This window comes from Rhinolophus hipposideros (genome assembly GCF_964194185.1).
Source record: "Rhinolophus hipposideros genome assembly, chromosome: 4".
Taxonomy (NCBI): Eukaryota; Metazoa; Chordata; class Mammalia; order Chiroptera; family Rhinolophidae; genus Rhinolophus; species Rhinolophus hipposideros.
The window spans coordinates 46,720,265-46,745,901 of NC_138050.1; the positions used below are offsets into that span (position 1 = coordinate 46,720,265).

At 35.4% G+C, this 25,637-nt stretch overlaps 1 protein-coding gene across 1 annotated transcript in view; it reads left to right on the plus strand.

Moving 5' to 3' along the window:
* Positions 1-25,637, plus strand: part of ADAM32 (ADAM metallopeptidase domain 32) — a 147,036-nt gene that overhangs the window by 81,251 nt on the left and 40,148 nt on the right. The window contains exons 14-17 of the mRNA XM_081045781.1: positions 327-522; positions 13,260-13,365; positions 14,422-14,605; positions 19,736-19,819. Coding sequence (XP_080901907.1) covers positions 327-522; positions 13,260-13,365; positions 14,422-14,605; positions 19,736-19,819 — 570 coding nt within the window. The remainder of the gene's footprint in view (positions 1-326; positions 523-13,259; positions 13,366-14,421; positions 14,606-19,735; positions 19,820-25,637) is intronic.

Here is a 25,637-nt window from a genome sequence, read left to right on the forward strand (position 1 = left end):
ACACTATTTTTACCCCAAAGGAATAAGTATTACAAGCTAAAGATGACTTTTATTCCCTGTACTGAAACACAAACAAAACCTTGGCTCTCATCACATTATATTTGTGTTATACTTTTTCCTGTACATGTCTTCTCTCCTGTGTTAGTTAATATTCATTTTTTCCAGTATGATTAGCATAATGCTTTGTACAGAAGACACTAATAGACATTAATTAATAAATAGATCATCAACCTACAAATGGAATTAACACAGTTTTGAAATAAATATTGATAAATGCAACAATCTTATATATAATGTTTTATTTTTTATATTTTATTTTCTACTAGTTTCTAAGTGCAGGTTCGGAATGTAGGCCCAAAGCGCATCCTGACTGTGATCTTCCTGAATTTTGTAATGGAAGCTCAGCAGCCTGTAATCCTGATATAACTATATACAATGGACGTTTATGTAAAGGAAAATTTATTTGTTACGATGGAGACTGCCATGATCTTGATGCGCGCTGTGCGTCCATATTTGGAAGAGGTAATATTGTTTTGTAACATCTAAAGAGTTGCCCTTCAATATCTTCATTAACATTATCAAGACAGTGGGCAATTGTATATATAATATAATATATATAGAATAGAATATATATATATAATTTATATTATATATGTAAGTTGTATGTAAATATATATACACTTAAATTCTTTATTTTGTTTAACATCTATATTTTTACTTGTTTCAAACCTTATTAAGGTATAATTGACAAAATGTATATATTTAAGGTATTTGACTTGATGTTTTTGTATACATGTACGTTGTGAGATAATTGCCACAATCAAGGCTACTTAACATATCCATTACATATATATACATATATATGTACATATACATGTATATATACATGTATATATATAAATATGTATATATATATCCAGAAATAGGATTGCTATATAAATATGTATATATATATATATCCAGAAAAAAATTGCTCCTCAATTTTTGAGGAGCCTGTAAGCTGTTTTCTATAATGGCTTACCAATTTTATTCCCATCAACAGTGTACACAGGTTCCTTTTTCTCCACATCCTTAAGGGCTAACACTTATCTTTTGACTTTCTGATAATAGCCCGTATCCCAAAGGTGTGAGCTTTCATTTCCTTGATGATTGACAATATTGAGAACCTTTTCATATATCTGATGACCACTTTTTTGTCTTCTTTTGAGAAATGTCTATTCAAGTACTTTGCTATTTTACAATCTCATTATTTTTGCTGTTGAATTATATGAGTGACATATATTTTGGAAATTAACCCCTTATAAGATACAGATTTGCAAATATTTTCTCTTACTCTGTATGTTTCCTTTTCACTGTGTTGATTGTTTTCTTTGCCGAAAAGTTTTTTAGTGTAATGCAGCCCCACTTGTCTATTTTTGTTTTTTGCTGCCTGTGCTTTTGTCACATTCAAAAAGTTGTAGCCCAGACCAATATCCAAGAGCTTTTTCCCTATGTTTTCTTCTAGGAGTTTTACAGTATAATGTTTAAGTCTTTCCTACCCCAGCTTTATTGAGACATAGTTAACATATAACATTGTGTAAGTTTAAAGTGTACAGTGTATTGATTTGATGCTCATATATTGTAAAGTGATTAACACTATAACATTAGCTAACACTTCCATCATGTCACATAGTAACTATTTCTTTTTTTCTGGTGAGAACATGCAAAGCTACTGTCAGCAGCTTTCAAGTATATAATATGCTTTCAAGTACATAAGATGCTTTCAAGTATGTAATTTCAAGTAACTTAGATTCCCAGAATTTAACTCATCTTATAAGTGGAAGTTTGTACCCTTTGATGAACATCCCTTTTTCTCCTCCTCCCAGCCCATGATAACTACACTGTACTCTGTTTCTATGAGATTGGCTTTTTTTCCCCCATGATACAATAAAGAGATTGGCTTTTTAGATTCCACATATAAGTGATGTCATAGAGTTTTTGTCTTTCCCGTTCTTACTTAATCACATAGTGGATATTATTACCCAGGTTTTATCCAGGTTGTTGCAAATGGCAGGATTTCCTTCTGTCTCATGACTGAATTATATTCCATTGTATGTCTAGATGAACACTTAGGTTTTTCCCATATTTTGCCTATTGTGAATAATGCTACAGTGAACTGGGTGTACAGATGTCTCTTGAAGTCCTGTTTTCATTTCCTTTGGATATGAAATGGATTGCAACTGGAATTGCTGGATCATATGATAGTGCTATTTTTAACGTTTTGAGGAACCGCCACACTGTTCTTTGTAGTTGCTGTGCCAATTTGCGTTCCCACCAAGAGTGGGCATGTTCCATTTTCCACACATCCTTGCCAATATTTATTATCTCTTGACTTTTTTGATGAGAGCCATTCTAACAGATTTGAAGTGGTATCTCATTGTGGTTTTGATCTGCATTTCTCTGATATTGGGATATTGAATATTTCATGTACCTGTTGGCCATCTGTATGTCCTCTTTGAAAATAGTCTATTCAGTTCCTTTGCCCATTTTAAAATCAGATTATTTGTTTTTTCTGCTATTGAGTTCTATGAATTTTTTTTTTATTTTGAAAATGTCCTCATCAGATATATAATTTGCAGATATTTTTTGCCTCTCTGTAGGTGGCCTTTTCATTTTTTCTTTTTTCTCTTACTGTGCAGAAGCTTTTTATTTTGATAAAGTACCACTTACCATTTTTTGCTTTTGTTGCTTGTGCTTTTCATGTCATATCCAAAAGGTTACTGCCAAGACGATGCCAAGGAACTTTTACCTATATCTTCTAGGAGTTTTACAGTTTCAATTCTTACATTTAAATCTTTTATCCACTTAGAATTATTTTTTGTGAATTGTGTATGATAGGGAACCAATTTCATTCTTTTGCAAGTGAATATGCAGTTTTCCCAATATCATTTATTGAAAAGCCTCTCTTTTTCTCATTGAGTATTCTTGGCTCTCTTGTCAAATATTAATTGACCATATATGCAGAGGTTTGTTTCTCAACTCTAAGTTCTGTTCCATTGGTCTATGTTTTTATTCTTAGCCATTACCATACTGTTTCAGTAACTTTAGCTTTGTAGTATAGCTGAAGTCAGGAAGTCTGTACCTCAGGAAGTGTGTTCTTTCTTTGGCTATGCAGGGTTGCTTTGGCTATTCTGGGTCTCTTGTGGTTCCTTACAAATTTTAGGACTGTTTTTTTTCTTTTTTAATTTTTAAGATCATTTTTGTTAAATTTATTGGGGTGACATTGGTTAGTAAATTTATATAGATTTCAAGTGTACAATTCTTAATACATCATCTATATATTGCATTGTGTGTTCACCACCCAGAGTCAGTTCTCCTTCCATCACCATGTATTTGACCCCCTTACCCTCTTCCTCCTTCCCCCCATCTCACCCCCCTTACCCTCTGGTAACCACTAAATGGTTGTCTATGTCTATGAAGTTTTGTCTTTTTGTCTCAAACATGTATTTTTCATTTGCCATTGACAAATAAAATTATACTAGTTTCAGTTGTACAAAACAACATAGTGATTAGATATTTATATACCTCACATAGTGATAACCCCACTAAGTCTATTACCTATCTGACATTGTACATACCGTGTTTACCTGAAAATAAGACCTAGCTGGACAATCAGCTCTAATGAGTCTTTTGGGGCAAAAATTAATACAAGACCTGGTCTTATATTATGTTATTATTATATATTATCTTAACATATGTTATTATGTTATATAAGACTGGGTCTTGTATTAATTTTTGCCCCAAAAGACTCATTAGAGCTGATTGTCTGGATAGGTCTTATTTTTGGGGAAACACGGTAGTTATTACAGTATTATTGACTGTGTTCCCTATGCTGTACTTTACATTCCAGTGGCTATTTTTTCAATTATAGTTGACATTCAGTATTATTTAATATTAGTTTCAGATGTATAGTGTACTGGTTAGACATTATATAATTTATGAAGTGATCCCCCTGATAAGTCTAGTACCCATTTGACATTATACATACTTTTTACAATATTATCTACTATATACCCTATATTGTACTTTATATCCCTGTGACTATTTTGTAACTATCAATTTGTACTTCTAAATCCCTTCACCTTTTTCACCCTGCCTCACAAACCCTCTCCCATTTATCACCACAATAAATCTAGTATCCATATGACACCATACATACTTATTACAATATTATTGATTATATTCCTTATGCTATACCTTACATCCCCATGACTACTTTGTAACAACCAATTTGTGCTTCTTAATCTCTTCTCCTTTTTTACCCACTCCCCAAACCTCCTCCCATATGACAATCATCAAAATATTCTCTATGAGTTTGTTTCTGTATGTTTGTTTATTTTGTTTTTTAGATTACATATGTAAGAGAAATCACATTGCATCTGTCTTTCTCTGTCGGACATACTCCACGCATCACAATATACTTCAGGTCCATCCATGCCACTGCAGATGGCAAGAACCCATTCCCTTTCATGGCCAAGCAATATTTCATTGTATATGCGAGTATGTATTACCTGCTCTTTATCCATTCATTTATTGATGGACACCAAGGCTGCCTCCACATCTTGGCCACTGTAAACAATGCTGCAATGAACATATGGTTGCACATGGCCCCTCGAAGTAGCATTTTGGGTTTCTTCATATGATTTACCCAGAAATGGGATTACTGGGTCCTTCTTTGTCTCTTGTTATAGCCTTTGTTCTAGAGCCTATTTTATTTGGTGTGAGTATTGCTACATAACCTTTTTTTTTTTAATTTCCATTTTCATGAAATATCTTTTTGCATCCCTGAAAAGTCTATGTGTGTCTTTCGGTCTGAAGTGACTCTCTTGTAGGTGGCATATGTAAGGGTCTTGTGTTCTTATCCATTCGGCCACCATATTTTTTGATTGGAGCATTTAATCCACTTACTTTTTTTGAGGGGTTTTATGTGTGTTTTATTTGGGCAGAGCACATATGGGGTCAGAATGGGACCATAAGGGACATCATCTATGTGTAGCCAATTTAGGAATGACAAAGCTATCAACCTTCAGGTTGCGTAATCCACTTACTTTTAAAGTAATAGTTGATAGATATGATGTTATTGATATTTTATTATTCATACTTTAATCTTTAAAAAACATTTTTTTTAATCTTAAAGAAGTCCCTTTAACATTTCTTGTAATATTGACTTGGTGGCGATGAACTCCTTTAGCTTTTTCTTGTCTGGGAAGCTCTATCTGTCCTTCTAGTCTAAATGATAGCTTTGCTGGGTAGAGTGATCTTGGTTACAGGTTCTTGGTTTTCATCACTTTGAACATTCACCGTATTGTTTGATCACACCTTGTACTATCTCAATCCATTTTGGCCTGCAATGTTTCTGCTGAAAATTTCACTTATAGTCTTGTGAAGGTTCCTCTCTATGTCACTAGTTGCTTTTCTCTTCCTTCTTTCAAAATTCAATCTTTGTCCTTGATTTTGACAGTTTTATTATAATATGAATCTGTTTAGTTTCTTTTGGGTTGAACATGTTTTGGATCCTCTGAGCTTTGTGAATCTGGTTATCCATTTTTCTCCCAAGATTTGGGAATTTTTCAGCAATTATTTCTTTAAATAAGCTTTCTGTACTTTCCTCTGTCTGTTTTTTTTTTCTTTAATGTGACCCCCATAAGGCATATACAAGGTGTGATCACAAAATACAGTGAATGTTTAAATTAAAAAAAAATTTATTGTGGTAAAAGACACATGCCATTATTCTCCTCAAAATACTCCCCCTTGCTTTGAATACACTTATCCTATTGCTCTTGCCACTTTCTGAAGCAGTTCTGGAAGTCCTCTTTCGTGAGTGTCTTTAGTTGTACTATTGTGGTTGTTTCCATGTCCTGAATCAATTCAGAATGTTTTCCTTTCATGGTCATTTTGACTTTAGGGAAGAGCCAGAAGTTACACAGTGCCACATCCAGTAAATAAGGTGGATGAGGACACCTTGTTTTTATTTGACAGAAATTGCCATACCAGAAGTGATGTGTGACACAGAGCATTGTCATGATGGAGGATGAAACCATGTACCCATTTCATATTAATGCATTGTTTGTGATCCTGATTTTGGCACACTTCAAAACACACCTCCTCTCAACCAAGCTCACACTCGACTGACTATACCAAACAAGTTGAAACTTGTCACGCACTGTTACTAAAGTTTAACTTGCTGCTCCCTGTATTGAAGATCCCTGCGTTTCTGTTGGATGGTACTCAGCAGTAGCATTAACCCCATTTCTTGATCACACCTCATTCATTTGATGATATCTAATAATTCTGCAGACTTTCTTCACTCTTTTTATTTCTTTTTCCTCTGCCTGGATAATTTCAAATGACTTGCCTTCAAATTTGTGTATTCTTTCTTCTGTTTGATTCTGTCATTGAAGCACTGTATTGCATTTTTCATTTCGTTCATTGAAATCTGCGGAATTTCTATTTGGTTCTTCTTTATGATTTCTTTTGTTGAACTTCTCATTTTATTCATCTGTTATTTCCCTTATTTCATTGAGTTATTTGTTGTGTTCTCTTTTAGCTCACCAAGTTTCTTTACAACAATTATTTTGAATATTTTGTTAGGAAATTTGCAGATGTCTGTTTCTTTGTGTAGTTACTAGGAATCTATTTTTCTTTTCTTCTGATGGTGTGTGATCATTTGAATTAGCAGTCACCTCTTCTAGATTTAACAGACTGATTTTAGTGGGAAATAACTTCACATTTGCGTGGGTGTAAGGACACCAGCTGGGTGGGGTGCACCTGTATCTCTGGCTCCATGAGTGTTCAGTGCATGGACTCTGGGCCTTTCCATCAGCTGTAATCAGCACTGGTGAAGACTCCTGTCTTCGCTGGTGGCTAAAACTGCAGGTGTCTTCAGTGGTTATGAAGGATTCTGGGTTTTCTGTGGTGAGGCTACTGGGGTCCTCCTGCTCTCCTTTTCCTCATTGGGAGAGAAGTGTGATCTGGGATCCCTTGCTGGTGCTGGGGTGTAGGGCAAGGGCTTGCACACAATGTCAGTTTTATGCAGAATGTAACTGGATGTCTTTAAGCAATAAGTTGTGGTAGTTTTAAAGTATGGAAAGCACTAGTATACATTGCCTAGTACACATAAGTGTTCAATTAGTATATTTATATAGCACTTTTATATAGACTGAATTTAGTTAATAAACTCTACTATTTTTTTTAATAAATAGGTATATTGTAACATAATGCCGATAGATAAATTATAATAGCCTGAAAGTACTAATATAATTACCTATTCATCGTACACTGTATTTTGACTTTGTGGTCATCATTTCCTAAAAACAGACCAACTCAAAACTGTAATTTAAAAGGACCTCTTTTGTCCATGCCTAGGTCTAATTTCCTATTCTGCTAATTGCACCTCTGTTGCTATTTTAAGCAAAACTGTTAGCAAATTATTTGCAATTGTTAGCAAAATTTCTCTTATTCCATTCCGACATAAGTTTTGAATGGGATCTGCCAAACTTAGTGTCCCAGTTCCTCATCAGATTAGTGGGCCAGTTAACCTACCTGGATACTGTGTTTAGTCCAAAGAATGACATGTGACCCAAGACAAGTCAGAATCCTCTTTAGATATTATTTTCGCACTGTAACCACATTGAATAGACTTTTTTGCATGTATCTTGGGAATGGGCCCATTCTCTATGTATAAAAGCTATTCTGCAGTAGGGGCAATGAAGCCAGAATAAAAAGCAAAGATGAAAGATAGAAACAATTGAAGATTACTTTCAGTTGTGAAGGCCAGCTTTAGCTTTGAGCTTTGTGCTCTTTGTTGATGAGTCAATTCATTCGCTTTCATTGTTTCAGCGTACTTAGATTGGGTTTGTGTCACTTATAAGCAAATAAACTTGATTAGTACACAAATGCCTAGAATTAACTTGTTATTATTGTTAGATCTTAACATGTTTTAAGATTGGGAGGATAATGAGAAATATTTATAGTTTGAAAAATAGCAGTCTTGGTTATGCAGTATGCAAGTGATTGGCTAAACTATCACTTGTTCCCTGGTGATCAAACCACTTGCACATTGAGGCTGGAATTTTGAAAAGGATTTTGTGTACAAAATGAGTTAATTACTTTTTGAAGCTTTTAGAGGGTTGCTGAAGGGTTTGGTCAGATGTCCAAAAAATACATTTATAAAGCATAAAGTACATTTATACTGCTTATAAAGCATAAAATACATTTATACTGTGTAATAAGAGAGATTCAGCTATTCCACAGTGATCCAAGACCATTTTAAATCATGTGTAATGGGATAGTCTAGCAGGATGATAAAAAGCCATGTCCAAACCTTACGAAGAGAAATGGATGTCACCCCAAGCTGCTGGATTTGGAATTCGTTGCTGTAGTTGTACGTAACTTCGATTTGGGGAAAAGGTGATTGTATTAGTTGTGTGTAGGGGATTGCTGCATTGTCTTCAGTCTAGCCAGTTTAGGATTTGTATGGAAAAGTATGGAATGTTGAGTGTTTGTGTTCACATGGGTCCAGGAAGCCAGTGGTTGGTAAGAATTTTTTTTAACTTTTATTTAAAAATATCCAACTGTTAAAGAGAACTAATTTTAGTGGGTGGAGGTACATTATTAAACTATTTTAATACACTATTAATAGTAATATATTAATATCATTAGACTATTTTATACATTAATAATAAACTTGTTAGATAATTACTAAAAAATCCAGTAACTTATTTACACAACTGTGATAAACACTACAAAGGAGATTTCTGTGGTAAATCTATATCGTAAGAAAATTCATCTAATGTGTCAATGTGAGGGAGCAAGAATTATTTTGGTGAAAGGCATGGGGAAGAGTGTAACAGATGATAAAAGGGAGAGCATATGAAAAGAATCTAAAGTGAGAAACAGCAAGGTGTATTTGAGGAGCTGAAAGAAACCAAATAGCATGATAATGAAGAAGGCAGTTGCCATATTGTTGTACGTTATTACAGATTTCCAGGAGATGGATGATTGTAGTTTGGATTTGAGAGAAATAGATTAGATAGCTGTTTAGAAAAAAATTTTTTTAAAGCTATTTAAAAAAGCAGATAAGTATTGATGACTAGTTAAGTAAAGAGGCTGAGGGAGTGGGAAATGTCAAGAATGACTCTCCATTTATGACTTTGTTAGTAGGTGCATGATGATGCCATTTCCCTACCGGAAGAAAATTGGGGTGTGGGTAAGAGAGAATAGAGATTTGGTTTTACACATGCTTAGGTTTAGTTACTTGTGATAAGTCACCTTAATTGTATCTTTCAAAAAATGAAATATGTGCTAATATCCAAATTTCACTGAAATCACTCATTTCACTGATTTACAGTGAAATGAGGATATATTAGTACATAATATCCTCATAATAATTTTTCTGACATCACACAGCTAGTAAAAGGCAGCTAGATCTTCCTGAAGTCAGGGTTTACATTCTTAATAACTATTCTGCACATCTTTCTAAAGCGAGAAAGACTATACAAGATACATTGTCCTGCTCGCTCTGGCAGATAACTTTCTAGATAACATAACTTAGCTCATTCATTTGGCAGGATGTCCCAAAGACCGGTATCTTTTTTCCCCCATCCCAAATGTTGTATTCTGGAACTCAACGGGGCTTTGTCCATAACCATCTTAGCCAAGCCAGTTCTTTGTTGGAGGCTCAGTCAAGAGAGGCAGCAGCATGATAATGTATCTATCAGAATTCTAAACTAGATGGGATAGAGCATTTGAGAGTTAAGTTAGGATAAAAAATGGAGGAAGCAGCTACAGTGGAAAGTAAGAATAGATAAAGTACCAGTTTGGGATAGATATTGCTGATCCTGAATACCAGTCATGGCAATCCTTCCTTGTCTAACCTAGTTTGTCAATACAAAACTAATAGCCTTTATCTATCTATCTATCTATCTGTCTATCTATCTATCTATCTATCTATCTATCTATCTATCTATCTATATCTCTATATATGTCTATATTATATGTCTATATATATCTATATATGTTTATATGTAGATATATATATATATATATATATATAGAGAGAGAGAGAGAGAGAGGTATATAGATAGCTATAGATATGGAAATTATCAGTAGTCAGTGCTTGATTTTTTTTAATCTTCATTTTGAGATGGTTTTTATTCTTCCATGTGTTGAACATCTCATTAAGCTAAATTCCATCAGTAATCAACTTTTACTTTTGCTCATTGCTTCCAAGCTAATCAATCATTTGACTATTTTTTTTTTTGTAGATTCTGATATTTGTCTAAGTCTCCTAATTTCTAAATTTATTTTTTTAGGTTAATCTTGACCAATAATTCTTTTATTTATTTGCATGATCCCCTCTCATGTCCCTTGAACTCTGAATTGTCTTGTTTTATTTTCCTCCATGGCACTTATCACATGACTTACCACTTATTTTATTATTTATTTATTTATTTATTTATTTATTTATTTATTTATTTATTTATTGTCTGTCTCTCTCACTATCATGTAAGCAGGAACTTCTGAATCTTATGCTGTATCTCCAGCACATAGAATAATACCTGATACAAAATAGTTGCTCAATAAATTTTGTTGAATAAATGAATAATGAAAGGATATTTTACAACTGCAGTTTGCTTTGGAAGCAGCTCACATGTCTGGTTCCATAGTGAGGATTTGAATATTGTATCAGTTATAAACTTTATGTCCTCATTAATAGAATGACAGAATAAAAGCAGATGAAAAATAATAGGCATTTATGTTGCACACCTAATGAAAATTACGAGATGCTTTTAGAGTTGGATTATTGAATTTCATCTTTGTCACATTTCTAAACTGACTTCCCCATCATTGTCTGGACTTTCTCCTTCGTGATAGCCAGATACTTTTTTTGTTCCTGGAAAGGAAACAAAAAAGGGAAAAGGGGCTAAGATATTTCAACCTGTATCTTCTATGATAAAGAACAATATTTTCCAGAGTTCCCCAACAGGATTTCCTTCAGGACACACTGGCCATGATTGGATTACATCCCCATGATCTAGCTTCAAAGGAGGTTTGGAAAGGTAATATCTGGCAATTTTCATTCTTTATGATGAGAGTTGATTTATTTTAGCAAGAAGTAGGGTGTAAGAATAGTTTAGATAGAAACAGGAGTTATGAAAAATATTGTAAAAGAATAAAACAAATAATGCATTCATGCCGGTAAGGGGAATCTGAGATGAGGTGAGTGAGATGCTAGGCTATGCCCATGACTTTATTGCACCTCATAGCATTTGGTAACAGGGTACAGGGAATCTAAATATATTATTCGGACTATGGAAGGGCAAATTTTCTTACTTGGTCAATATGCTAGATTTAAGGGTATATATGACATGCGACTTGACATTTGCAAAGTGTTGCACTTTTAGTGTTTCCATCTCACCCTGGAAAACCCAGACTTATCTGAGAGAAAGTTTCTAACACTAATGAGAGAGGGTCTCGAAGGGAGAAGTTATTAATAGGGCTCATTGGTACCTTTAGATGCGATAGATGGACTAATATAAATTGGACTGGGAAGAAGTACATCACTTTCAACAGAATTCATCTGACTGCTCTGTGCCTAACACATTCTTTTATATTACCTTTCCAAACTGGACTGAATTATCCAATTTCTGTTTTTTTCTGGACATTATCATAGTGTTTAAGAAGCCCTGCATTGGCATTCCTAATCTAGTGCCTTCGATTCACAACTGTCTTAAATAAACATTGTGAATACTCAGAAATAACGTTGCCTGTCTTCATGGTATCTATGCAATCACCTTTGATAGGCCAGTGTTTAAAAATGGTGGAAAGATATAGAATTAGTATACAATAAAGAATTAAAAAGAATAGTGGGGATAAATGTAAATCATGGAAGGGCAGGTAAACAGGAGAAACACTCTTGATCTTAAAAGAATCTAGAGGGGGATTAGATGGAAATCCACAGTGACTAAATAAACAGCATTTTAATTAATTCTCATAACTATTTATTGAGGTAGATATTATCTGCTTTTATAGATGAAGCAGTTAGGCTCAGCAAGCTTCATTTTGGAGAAGGTAGCTGTGCTAGACAGAACTCTAAGGTGGCCCCCATGACTCTCCTGGTGTGCATACCTTACATAATCAATCCCCTTTGAGTTGGGGCAGAACCAGTGACTATGTGATGGAATATTGTTCTTGGGATTAGATTACATAGTGAAGATGAAGGACTTTTCAAGATGTAATTAAGGTCAACAATCAGTCAACTTTGGGTTAATAGAGATCATTCTGAGTGGGCCTGACCGAATCATGTGAACCCTTAAAATATGGCAGATGTCAGAAAGATTCTTCTGCTGGTTTGGAAGAAATAAGCTGCCATGTTGTGACATGTGACATGTGACTAGTGTTGCCATGTTGTGACATGTGACATGTGACTAGTGTTGACATGTGACTAGGACCTGAGCGGGAGTTCTTATGAGCCAAAATCAGCCCCTGTCAGATAGTAAGAAAATGGAGCTACGACTGCAAAAAAAGCCAAACTGAATTCTGTCAACAATCAGTGAGCTCTTAAGAGGATTCCAACCTCAGATGATACTGCAGCTGTAGCCAATAACTTTATTTCAGCCTAGTGAGACCCTGAGCAGAGAGATCACTTGTGCCTTGCTGGACTTCTGATTTATAACAACGGCGACATTATAAATGGGTGTTGTAAGCTGCCAAGGTTTTGGTACTCTTTTACAAAGCAATAAAAAAACTCATATAGTAATGAAGGAAAAATATAGGAAAATATGCAAGTTGACAATTTTGGTCCCTTTATTTTAGACTTCCTGAAAATACAGTGACATTTCGTCAATGAGATTTTGTTACAGAGTTGGCTTTTTATGAGTTCCTACTCAGAATGGAGGAGAACAAATATAGTTTTCTATGTTATCTTTCTGTTGCCTTCTTTCACAGAGGCCTCTCAGGGTTTACACTTCTATATCTCTTCCCTCCCTTCATAATATCTTTTGTGATGAAAATAATGGGAAATGAAGCAAAAAAAAAAAAGATAACCATGAGCATTGCCTTTTAACTTTAATTCTTTCTCTTTTTCTACAACCTCACTAGGAAAAGCTTTTAATTAGAGAATAGAGAAAAAGGAAAAGGAGACATATAATATATGAGGAAATGGAAGAAGATGAAAAAGAAAGCCAGTTTTAATCCAAATACATTTTTAACTTTGACAGGTTCAAAAAATGCTCCATTTGCCTGCTATGAAGAAATACAATCTCAAAGTGATAGGTTTGGGAACTGCGGTCTGGAAAGAGGCAAATATAAAATATGTTCATGGAGGTATGCTATGCAAATATTAAAGATATTTTTCTTATGTTATATAAGATTCTTTCTTTAGTTTTTCTTTATGTATGTCATTCATTCCAGTGGTTCCAAGTATTACATGTGTATGGGAGTGAATCTCAAATCAAAATCTCTAACCCTGACATATTTCTTGTGTGACAGGCTTAAATTTCCACGAAATTTTTAGATGACCATTACGTTCCTAAATCAAATACATGATTGAAACCAGTAATACCTATTGTACCTCTTCTTTCTGAATCTGCTCCTTATTCTTTATAAAAATACTGTCCCCATTCATTTGCTTGCCCAAACTGAAGACTGCCCAGTGTCTATAAATTGAAATTCATTTTTGTCTGCATCTAAAGAGGCAGCTCTTTGATGTTTTGTCCTGAATTTATTTTAACAAATGTTTATTAAGAACCTACTATGTGCTGGACACTGGGCTAGCTACTAGTTAGCAAATCATACATGACCCCTGTACTCATGGAATTTGTAGATTGGTACATATATCAGATAGTTTTATACTTCCTTTATTGGCTTGTGCTGTTACTTTTGTATAGAAATACCTTACTTTGCCTGTTGAAATCCTACTAATTTGTAAGCTTTGACTCAGATGGCATCTTCCCTAACTGCTAAGTGAGAATGTATCCTCGTCTTAAATCTCTGTAAGAATTTGTTTATTTAATTTGTAACAATTTTAATGGGATTTGTACCACATTTAGTATTAGATGATAAGGTTCTTGAGGTAGGGGGTCACAACTTATTTATTTATCTTTATATCCCTCTATTTATAGGGATATAAATTGTTTGAGTGAATTGACAATAAGCATATAAATCTGAAGAGTGAATAAAAGACCATTAGTAGCGCTGAAAGATAATCTTGGTTCATTGCTTTATACTTTTTTACTTTTTGCTTTTAATGTTAGTGTTAAAATCCCTAGATACATTGCCATTGATGATCAACCATTTTGTTTTTGTCAAAGAAAGCAAATAGGAAGCATTTCTATTAAATGCCTGATGTATTATAATCATGCAATTTTGTTATTTTTGCAGGAATCTTATATGTGGCAGATTAGTTTGTACCTACCCTTCTCGATCTCCTTTCCATCAAGAAAATGTTGCTGTGATTTATGCTTATGTACGAGATGTTGTATGTGTAACTTTGGACTACAGTCTTCATGGCTCTGTTATAGATCCAATGGTGGTCCGTAATGGCTCTGAATGTGATGTTGGGAGGGTAAATAATTTAAAATTTATTTTAAAAATATAGTTATGTTCATTTCTTCAATATGTATTTTCATTTAAGTATCAAATTTAAATTAATATGTAGTTCTGTGTAACCTTAAATATATGGTTTGAGGACAAAATGAATAAGCTTCAGTTGGCCTCCAGACATTAAGAGGGAAATGGAGTATTTGTTCCCCTTCAAGATTTCAATGTTGTGAGCAAGGAAACTCCCAGGAGTTTTGGGGGCTAGAGTAGGGAAGGGAGAGAACTTGGTAATACAGTGTAGTTAAGTACTCTATTGCATAGAAATTTACTTATTGGAGAAAAAAAGAAGAAATCCCATTTAGTAGTATGTGTCTCTTTGTGGCTCAGCAGATAACAACAGACGTTAGATGAGGTTGCTTAGAATCAAATCTTTACCTCTTAAGTGTTGACATGTTGCTGGTTACGTAACCAGTCTGAGATATCACAACTATATGTAAAGTGGGGATAACAATAGCATTTACTTTGTGAAGTTATTGCAAAGATTAAATGAGATAATAGTATAAAGAGCTTAACATGATGTCCAGCACATAGAAAAAGTTAATATAAGTTGGCTGTTATTATTGATTGTTATTATAATTTGTTATTTCTAAGGCTGACATAAATCTGGAGAAAACATAGAGGGGATCAGTTTATTTCAAAATCTCATTTAGTTTCTGATCAGATCTTTGCTCATGAGGAACTATAATATAGTATAAGATGTAGTCTTTAAAGATATATATGCATAGATCTGAATTCTGACTCTTTTACTAACTTGACAGATGATTTTGAACAAATTATTTAATATGTGAAATGTATATATTAATAGCCACTTTTGGTGGTTTTATAGTTTAAGTGAAGTTGACTGTAGATAAAATATGTGGTCTCTTTAATGTTGGATTCCTCTCATGGCTTGGAGTCAAAAATGCCTCCATGAAGGAGGGATACTCCAGGGAGCTCAATAGATATATTTAGGCCATCGAGCCAAAACAATTGAAAAATGAAACAGTCAGTAGATGATTTGATAATATTCAGATGGTGATTTAGTAAGAATAGGATTTTTTCTATAACATGGACAGTTCTTCTTTGTGATAATGTATGAAATATTTTTTTACCAGGTTATCTTTAATGATACTATGGGTAAGTCTTATATGTTGAAACATTCTTGGCAATTTTGTTTCTATCAGTAGTGTCCACGTGTAACAGGACTCTTTATGGCAATTTTACTGAGACAGGCAAACAATAGATACTACATTTCAAATAGAGTTGTTAGACACACCAGCATGGCCAAGAATTAATGAGAAGACTCAACACATTAAAAGTTTAATAGGGTTAGGTTGTTTGGATTTAGGAAGGGTTTTGTGAGGCCATTTCTTTGAAGAGAGTTATACTGTGACTTAGTGTTTAAAAGGACATCATTTTCACATTATTTTTAGCCTGGAAACAAATCTCAAATGCTTTAGAAAAAGTATCTTTGCACTCAGGTTAAGAAAACCGTAATTCAGGGGAGTTGATATTGCTATAAATAATGGAGTTGGGAATATATCCTTAATCCTCCAATTATTATACTTTAAACTTAAAAGGATTGTGTTGATTTTAGCACATCCCATAATAGAATGTTAGATATCTGTAGTATAATTTAATAAAGATTTCTATTATCTTCATTAAGGGACTCTAATAATAGCTCATATTTAATGCAAATTTAATATATATCCTGATTATATTGAGTTGATTTTCTTTCTATGCCAAATTTTGATATGTGCAATGAATATAAGATATTCTTTTTTTTTTTTTTTTTACATATCAGTTAATGTTTTAATTGAGGAAAACAGTTGACATATTAAATTGTTGCCAAAAACATTAATGAAACTATTACTCTTTCATGAAATTTCATTCAGGTGGTTTCACTTTTTCATTTTTTTGTTTTGTTTTGTTTTTGTACCTACAGTGTACTATTCCCCCCTTTTATTTCTTTTTTTTTTTTTAATTAATTTTATTGGGGTGACAATTGTTAGTAAATTTACATAGATTTCAGGTGTACAATTCTGTATTACATCGTCTATAAATCCCATTGTGTGTTCACCACCCAGAGTCAGTTCTCCTTCCATCACCATATATTTGATCCCCTTTACCCTCATCACCCAAGATATTCTTTTAACTATACTCTTAGGAATAGTTTTGTTAGATTTCATGGTATTGTAATAAAAAGTGGTTATTTGGTTACAATTTTTCATGTCCATCTTGTTTCATTTGTATCCCATTTGTCTGCACTGAAACATTTTTTAAAGACAATTTTTTGGAGCAGTTTTACATTCACAGCAAAATTGAGAGGAAGGTACATACATGGACTTCCCATATACCCCCATACAAGCATAGCCTCCCCTTATCAAAATCCCCAAGAGTGGTATATCTGTTACAATTGATGACCCCACATTGACACATCATAGTTACACAAAGACAATAGCTTTCTACATAAACGCTCACTCTTGGTGTTGTACATTCTGTTAGTTTCTGACTTGTTATTTTCCTTCTGTCTAAAGAACTTTTAACCTGTCATGCAAGACAGCTCTACTAGTAACAATTTCCTCAATTTTTGTTTGTCAGAGAAAGTCTTTATTTCTCATTCCTTTTTTTATTAGTTTCAGGTGTACAAAGCAACATAATAGTTATATATTTAAATCCTTCATAAAGTGATACCCGCCCAAGCTGATACTCCTAGGACATCTTATATAGCTGTTACAAGACCATTGACTATATTGCCTATGCTATACTCCACATTCTGTGACTATATATAACTATATATTTAGTTATAGTTGACATTCAGTATTATTCTATTAATATTTCAGCTTCAGGTATATAGCGCATTGGACACAATCTGTGAGGTGATCCCCAGTGCTCATCTGACACCTTACATGATCTTTACAACATTGTTGATTATATTCCTCATACTGGATTAGCTACCAATTTGTACTTATTAATACCTTCACTTTTTTCACCTTACCCTCAACCCCATTCCCATCTGTCATCCTGATAGATCTAGTACCTATCTGGCACCATACCTAGTTATTTCAATATTATTGGCTATATTCCTTATGCTATCCCCTACATTCCCATGATTACTGTATAACAACAAATTTGTACTTCTTAATCCATTCCCCTTTCACTCATCCTTAATCCGCCTCCCATCTTAAAGATTCCTTGTAATACTGTTTGGTGGTGATGAACTCCTTCAGTTTTTTCTTGTCTGGGAAGCTCCTTACTTGTCCTTTAATTCTAAATGATAGCTTTGCTGGGTAGAGTAATCTTGGTTGTATGTCGTTGCTTTTCATCACTTGGAATATTTCCTGCCAATCTCTTCTTGCCTGCAGAGTTTCTGTTGAGAAATCAGCTGCCAGTCTTAAGGGGGCTCCCTTTTAGGTAACTAACTGCTTTTCTCTTGCTGCTTTTAAGATTCTCTCTTTGTCTTTAACCTTTGGCATTTTAATTATGATGTGTCTTGGTCTGGGCCGCTTTGGATTTATCTTGTTTGGGACTCTCTGTGCTACCTGGGCTTGTATGTCTCTTTCCTTCACCAGGTAAGGGAAGTTTTCTGTCATTATTCTTAAAATAGGTTTTCAATTCCTTGCGCTCTCTCGTCTCCTTCTGGTACCCCTATGATGCAAATGTTGGTATACTTGATATTGTCCCTGAGGCCCCTTAAAATCTCCTCAATTTTTTGGATCCTTTTATTTTTAGCTGTTATGGTAGGGTGTTTTCTGCTACCTTATCTTTCACATTGCTGGTTAGATCCTCTGCTTCATCTAATCTGTTGATTCCCTGTAATATATTCTTCATTTCCGTTATTGTATCCTTTATTTCTGACTGGTTCTTTTTCATGGTTTCCATCTGCATTTTTATGCTTCCTATCTCTCTGTTGAAGGTCTCCCTGAGATCACTGAGCATTCTTATAACCAGTGTTTGGAACTCTGTGTCTGATAGATTGCTTATCTCCATTTCGCTTAGTTCTTTTTCTGGAGCTTTCTTTTGTTATTTGGGACATGTTTCTTTGTCTCCCCATTTTGGCTGCCTCCCTGTGTTTGTTTCTATATATGAGGCAGGACTGCTGTGTCTCCCAGTCTTAGTAGAGCGGTCTTATGTAGTAGGTGTGCTGTGGGGTTCAGTGGAGCAGTCTTTCTGGTCACCTGCACCATGCACTCCAAGTGCATCCCTTGTGTGGGCTGTGTGTGCTCTCTTCTTATAGTTGAGCCTTGGTTGACAATTGAACATCAATGTGAGGGACTGATCCTTGGGCTTACTGGTTGTAAGGACTGGCCTTGACTACAGTGGAAGAGTTGTTGTGCAGGGGCTGACCCTACGGAGCAGGATCTGTCTCAGCAGGACTCTGATGCCAGCCCAATCTGTCCCTTGGGTGTGTCGTACTTGGAGATGGCTGGGTAATGTTCCAGCTCATTTTGAAGCTGGCCATAGGAAGCACCAGCCCCAGGACTACCTTGGAGGGGATCCACTGTAGGTCAAGTTCAGCCCCAGCCCATGCCCCACGTAGGGCCATCCAGCAGGAGCCACAAAGAAATCCGCAGATGGCTGCCACCTGTGCTGTGCTTGGAAGTACCTTGAGAGGTCAAACCACAAATCACAGCTGGCTGCTGCTAGTGCCACACTTAGGGCTGCTCAGCCAGAGGTACAGGACAGACTCAAGCCAGATGCTGCTTGTCTGGTTTCAGGGAACTTTTGAGAGACCCTAGGAAAAGAGAGACCCCCAAGAAAGACACTTGTGCACTGCAGCTAGGAACTTGGGCTGCCAAGATCCAAGCACTGGTTGCAAGCCCCTCCTGTCTCTTCCCTCACAATCAGAATTTCAATGGACAGACCCCACAGAATTGCTCATGAGGCAAAATCAGATTGGGGACTCCCAAGAAGCGACCCACACTGTTGGGGGATGTGTATGTCCATCCTGAGTTCTATGCATATATTCTATACATATAAAAATCTGTGGGATGTGACAAAAGCAGTACTTAGACGGATATTTATTGCATTAATGGTTATAGTCTTATGTTATAAAATTACTGATTGTAATGTTAAGGTAGCTGGACCCCTCTGACTTTGATATTTTTTTCATTAGGTTTGTGTAAATGGTGAATGTGTAGAGTCGAGGTTACTTATGGATGAATTCTCTGATTGTTCACAAAAGTGCAGTGGAAATGGGGTAAGCACATGATTTATGTTTTTCCAAATTATATCTATCTTGGACATTTTTCAGAATTACTCATTAATTTATTCAATATTTATTGGGTTCCAACTATATGATAGTGTTGGGTCACAACCTCCTCTAGTGCTTCCTGGATGTAATCTGAAACTGACCCCCATATCTGGATGGCAGGGAGAAACTGAAGAAAAAGGTAGATCACTCCTGATTGGTAGGTTGCAGGTTTAATAAACAAGGAAACTTGCTTATAAGGCTTGTCTTGGGCAGCTGTAAGACAAGTAGTTTTCTGTACCTCCCCGCCAGAATTTTAAAAGTTAACATAGAGGCCATAATTGGATTCAGTCACATACACAGGCAGCCTTACCTGGACTTAGTCACATACCCAGTCCAGGTGGTCTCATCACCATGTTTCTGTCTCAAGGTTGTATCCTGGGGGAGTTTCTAGTGCAGGGAAAGCAAGCAGAGCACATAGCCCAAGCACAGTAGAGGGGATAGGAGCCTCAAATTCCCCAGGTCCAGCTGTGGGTCAAACTAGTGGTCATGTCTTCTTGATGACCTTTCCTGATAGATAAACCCTCTGTATCTAGCTTCAATATGGAACTGAATTGGGTTACTAAATTTGTAGCCATAGGTAGTTTTACAGAACATTGTATAGAATTAAATTGGCCATGATTTCTAGTTGTGTGTGGCTAGGAACTACACTCAGCTATGAACAGGGCTATGACTCAGGTCCCCTGCCTGGGTCAGGGGACAGAACAGTCTCCGGAGGTGGCAAGGCTCTTCATTTGAGGTCCCAAATCAGGCAGACCTGTACCCTGTCAACTTTCCTGGTCAGACTAGACCACTGTCTTGGCTCTGCAGATGAGCAAAGACACTGATTGGGACACTTGGGCACTGCAGATAGAACTTGGGCTGCCAAGATCCAAGCTCTTGTTGTTGCAAGCTCCTCCTGTCTCTTCTGTCACAATCAGAATTTCAATGGGCAGACCCCACAGAATTGTCCATGAACAAGCACTGTGAGGCAAAATCAGATTGGGGACTCCCAAGAAGTGACCCACATTGTTGGGGGATGTCTTTGTCCATCCTGAGTTCTCTTTCCCCATTGGAGGAACTGGAGGCACAGGGTAGACCTCTCAGTGTGGTGGTGTGCTGGGGGAGGGGCAATGTGGTCAGCGTATTGCTACTCCTCTTACCCTTCTAATGTAGTCTGTCTCATCTCAGTGGTGCATGCGTATACTTTATTCTTACCCCGTGCTCTAGGATTCTCAGTGGTATCTTGTTCGTGAATAGTTAGTTTTTTTTTTCCCCTGACGGGGAGCAAAGCTGGGAGCGACCTATGTTGCCATCTTGGTGATGTCACTTTCCTCTAATTTTTTCTTAGTCTACGTGAGATTTGTCAATTTATTTTTTTCCAAAAAAAACGAGGTTTTAGTTTCATTGATGTTTGCCTTTGGATTTTTTGTCCTTATTTATTTCAGTGTGATCTTTGTAATTGCCTTTCTTTTGCTAACATTGGACTTATTTTTCTTCATCTATTTCCATTAGATGTAAAGTTGGATTGCTTATTTTAAATCATCTATTTTCTTAATATATGCATCTATCACTATAAACTACCTTTAAGAACTTTTTTTGCAGTGTCCCAATTTTCTGCTGTGTTGTGTTTTCATTTTCATGTGTTTTAGGTATTTTTTTTATTTCCTTTTTAATTTCTTCTTTGACCCACTGGTTGTTCAGAAATTTGTTAATTTCTACATGTTTGTAAATTTTTCACTTTCCTCTTGTTGATTTGTAATTTCATATCATTTTGGTAAAATAGATACTTGTATGTTTTTACTCTTCTTAAATTTGCTAAGATTTCTTTTGTGGCCAAGTGATGTGACCTATCCTTGGTAATGTTCCATATGAACTTGAGAACAATATGTGTTCTGCTGATGTTTGATGAAATGTTCTGAATATATCTGTTAAGTCCCATTGATATAAAGTGTGGTTCAAGTCCAACATTTCCTTCTGATTTTCTGTCTGGATTATCCATCCATTGTTGAAAGTAGTTTGAAATATCCTACTTTTATTGTATTGCTGTCAATTTCTTCCTTCAGATCTATTAATATTTGATTAATATGTTAGGTACTCTAATGTTGGGTTTGTATATTATGATTGTTATATTTTGAAGAAGGGACTCCTTTATCATTGTATAATGACTTTTTTATCTAGTTACTATTTTTGGCTTAAAACTCTATTTTGACTGACATAAGGATAGCTACCCCATTTTTAAATTTATTTTTATTTTTTAAATTAGTTTCAGGTGCACAAAATGATGCAATAGCCAGACATTTCACCCTAACAAAGTGACAACCCACACCCCCCAATCTATTGCCCCTCTGACAACGTATATATCTATTACAATTCTATTAACTCTATTCCCTATGCTGAACTCCATATCCTGTGACTACATATATTAAATTATTGTTGGCATACAATATTATTCAGCTTCAGCTACAGGTGTACAGTGCAGTGGTCAGGCATTTACACCATCCAAGTGAAGTAAGTCAGATGGAGAAGGACAAATATCATATGATCTCACTTGTATGTGGAATCTAAAGAACTGAATGCATGAGCAAAGTAAACAAATAGTCTCAAAGATACAGACAAAAAAAACATCTTTCTTTTGATTTCTGGAATCAAAAGTGTATTTGACTCCATGGAATATTTTTTCCATCTCTATTTTGAGCCTATGTGTTCTCTTAAAAGTCAAATTGGAACATCTGGCTTGGTGAAAGCATTGAGGTGCTGAGAGACTGGTGCCCGGGGAAAGGGTTGAAACTTCTGACAAATATGAAATTTGAAGAACAGGTGATCAAAATGGTGCCGTGAGGTGAGCCTCTGTTGTAAAGCTCCCCTGCAATTTACAACTAATTGAACAACAATAACTCCGCAAAGGACTTCCTGCACAGCAGACAGGCAAGAGGAAGAGGCCCACTACTGAATTCACCTAAAGGGATGTGGCGCCCTATGACCCAGGCAAACTGTTAACAGAGGAGAAGCCCGTTTCACAGAAAATCCCCCCATTGTGTGAGAAGCTGGAATAGTGCAGAGAAAACATAGCACTACTGTGCGAGACAGGGAAAAAAAAGCTGCAGACGGAGAGAAAATAAAACATTCTACCAACAAGTATTGGAAAACAAAAGAAAGACCTCTTCCTATCAACCTGTTGCAGAAGCCACTCCTGTAGATGTCTAGGAAGAGAAATAATAAATCAGTAATTGCTATGAATAACCAAGGCAACAAGACAGCTCAGAAAGAAAGTGAAAAGTCTCCAGAAAAAGGAACTTAAAGATAAGGAAATATGTGCCTTAAATGACAGAGAATTCAAGATTGCAGTTCTGAAAAAACTCAAAAAAATCAACGAGATGCAAGAAAACACAGAAAGTCAATCTAATGAACTCAGAAACAAAATCAAAGAACAACATGAGCATTTTACGAAAGAGATTGAAATTTTAGAAAAGAAACAAATAAAATTTCTGGAGTTTAAGAACTCAATAGAAGAAATTAAGAATGAAATAACCAGCTTAGGTAGTAGAGTTGACCAGATGGAGGAAAGAATCAGTGACATCGAAGATAGAAACCTGGAAATTACACATATGGAAGAAGAAAGAGACTTGAGACTTAAAAGAAATGAAAGAACTCTACAAGAACTTTCCGACTCCATCAGAAAGAGCAATATAAGAATAATAGGCATACCAGCAGGAGAAGAAGGAGAAGGGAACAGAGAATATATTCAAACAAATTGTTGATGAGAACTTTCCAAACTTGTGGACAGAACTGGATCCTCGAATCCAAGAAGCAAATAGAACACCTAATTACCTCAATCCCAACAGGTCTTCTCCAAGGCACATTGTATTGAAGTTGTCTAAAATCAACAACAAAGACAGAATCCTCAAGGCAGCCAGGGAAAAGAAGACGGTAACCTACAAAGAAAGCCCATAGATTATCATCAGATTTTTCAGCAGAAACTCTACAAGCCAGGAGGGAGGGGAACAAAATACTCAAACCATTGAAAGAGAGAAGTTATGAGCCAAGAATAATATATCCAGCAAAGATGTCCTTTAGATATGAAGGAGGAATAAAGACCTTTCCAGACATACAGACACTAAGGGAATTTTCTACTACATGGACTGCACTACAAGAAATACTAAAGGAGGCTATTCGACAACCATCAACAGGGACAACTTGTGGCAACCAAAACATAAAAAGGGGGAGAGTAAAGGCCTGAACTGAAATATGGCAATGGAGAAAGTAAGCGTGCCGAAGAAAATGGAATACTCTAAATATCAAACTTTCTTTTACATAAACTTAAGGGTAACCACTCAAAAAAAAATCCCGAACTGAAATATATACTGTAATAAAAGAAGAAACAGAGGGAAACATCATACAATACCACCACACAGAAACAACAGACAACAACAAAAAGGCAAAGAAACAATGGAGACACAGCCTTACCAAAAAACTAAAGATAGAATGACAGGTAATCCTCACATATCAATGATCACCCTAAATGTAAATGGACTGAACTCACCAATAAAAAGGCACAGAGTAGCAGATTGGATCAAAAAACTAAACCCAACCATATGCTGTCTCCAAGAGACACATCTCAGCTACAAGGACAAGCATAGACTCAAAGTGAAAGGGTGGAAATTTACAATCAAAGCAAATGGTACCCAGAGAAAATCAGGTGTAGCCATAATGATATCAGATGAAACAGACTTCAGGGTGAAAAAGATAACAAGAGACAAAGATGGACATTTCATAATGGTAAAGGGGACTATACAACAAGAAGACATAACAGTCATCAATATTTATGCCCCCAGTCAGGAAGCACACAATATACCAAGCAACTACTAGCAGAACTAAAGGGAGAAATTGACCAAAACACAATTATACTAGGGGACTTAAATACATCATTCACAGCTATGGATAGATCATCCAAACAGAAAATAAATAACGAAATACAGGCCTAAATGACACATTAGATGAAATGGACATAATTGACATATATAGAGCACTTTATGCTAAAACATCAGATTATATATTATTTTCGAGTGTACATGGAACATTCTCAAGGATAGACCATATATTGGGACATAAAATCAGCTTCAGCAAATTTAAGAAGATTGAAATCATACCAAGCATATTCTCTGATCACAAGGCTTTGAAGTTGGATATCAACTGCAAAAAGAAAGCAGGAGAAAACACAAATACATGGAGATTAAACAACATACTTTTAAAGAACGACTGGGTCAAAGAAGAAATTAGAGGAGAGATCAAAAGATACATAGAAACAAATGACAATGAAAATGCATCCTACCAAAATTTTTGGGATGCCAGGAAAGCAGCTTTAAGAGGGAAATTTATATCATTACAGGCCTAAATCAAGAAACCAAAAAAATCCCAAGTAAATAACCTCATGTTACACCTTAAAGAACTAGAAAGAGAAGAACAAGTGAAACTGAAGGTCAGCAGAAGAAAGGAAATAACAAAAATCAGAGCGGAACTAAAGGAAACAGAGAACAAAAAGACAATAGAAAAAATTAATGTGACAAAGAGCTGGTTCTTTGAAAAGATTAACAAAATCAACAAACCGTTGGCTAGACTCATTAAGATAAAAAGAGAGAAGACACTAATTAACAAAATCAGAAATGAAAAAGGGGAAGTTATCACGGACACCACAGAAATACAAAGGATCATGCAAGAATACTATGAAGGCTTATATGCCACCACATTCAATAACCTAGAAGAAATAGACAAGTTCTTAGAAACATAT